Genomic DNA, 1,140 nt, shown 5'->3' on the forward strand with positions numbered 1-1,140 from the left:
CCCGCCGCACCCGCTCGCGTAGCTTGTAGCCTACCCACATCCCTCCACCAACCGGCTACTGATCCAAATTCGCGTTTTCATCCCCTTCCACTTTATCCAAGTGGTTCCTGAAGTTTTTTAATGACCCCGTTACTCTCTCATTGTCTGTTTCGTCGTTTCCTGATCACCGCAGTAACGGCGTGTGCGACGATATGCCTACCCTCCAGGCGTACTTCCCGATTATTTTTACAGGTGTCGATCCCCCAATCCCTTCGCCTAAACCGCCCCATGAACCTAAAGAGCATGCATTCCAGTACCATCAGCGCGTGAAAGATGTCAGCCAAGCTCAACCCCTTCTTGGTGGCTGCAGTCGAACAAGGAATGAGCCCTGGGGGCCTGTGAGCGCCTCGTCTCACTCACTCACCATTCTCCTTGTCCTTGACGAGAGGCAAGGGCTGCGCGTCCTGATAGGATAGCGGCGACCCCGGCGGAGACAGCGAGATGCCGTCCTGGGGCCCATCGGCGCGCTTCTGCGCCTCCGCGAGCCTCAGCTGCTGCTGGTGCAGCCGATTCTTGATGAGGAAGATCTTCGGCATGGTGGCGGCGAGTTTTCAACGATAATCCAGAAAAGAATATTCACCACGGCGACACCGCACTCACACACACGCACACACAGTTTGCGGCGCGGCAGCTCGCCTCTCTCTCTCTCTCGCACGAGTGCTAAATCCCGGGGTGCACTCGGGCGGAGATTCACTCACTCACTCGCACTACTGGGGCGGTCCACCCCCGGGACCCTGTCCGCGGGTCATGGCGAAGGGCAAAAATAATCCACTGGTCACGAGTATCCACTGCTGTCAACGGCGTGCCAACACCGGCCCGCGAAGCACCTCTCTCTCACACACACAGACAACACAGCACTGCCAACCTGCCAGAGCGACGCGAGCGGCCCGCACACGGACGCACAGCCTTCCGGCACGGAGGCGACTACACGACTGACGGGCCTCCCCTCCCGGCCCCGTGCCCGGACCCGGGCAGGCCCGCTTGCGGGCGAGGGCGGGCGAGGGGGGAGGAGCGGAGGGGCCGGCCGGCCGGCGGAGGCCCGAAGTGCAGAGGCCCCGGAGGCCTCGGCTCGGCCCGACGCTCGGTAGAACAACGGTTGTT

At 61.9% G+C, this 1,140-nt stretch overlaps 1 protein-coding gene across 2 annotated transcripts in view; it reads right to left on the minus strand.

The window, feature by feature from the left end:
- Positions 1–979, minus strand: part of LOC113206045 (transcriptional regulator ovo-like) — a 61,976-nt gene extending 60,997 nt beyond the window's left edge. For both annotated transcript variants that reach the window (XM_052268754.1, XM_052268718.1), the window contains exon 1: positions 404–979. In XM_052268754.1, coding sequence (XP_052124714.1) covers positions 404–575 — 172 coding nt within the window. In that variant the 5' untranslated portion in view covers positions 576–979. The remainder of the gene's footprint in view (positions 1–403) is intronic.
- Between the last annotated feature and the right edge of the window lie 161 nt (positions 980–1,140).

Source organism: Frankliniella occidentalis, unplaced genomic scaffold (genome assembly GCF_000697945.3).
Source record: "Frankliniella occidentalis isolate FOCC.00 unplaced genomic scaffold, Focc_3.1 Scaffold1, whole genome shotgun sequence".
NCBI lineage: Eukaryota > Metazoa > Arthropoda > Insecta > Thysanoptera > Thripidae > Frankliniella > Frankliniella occidentalis.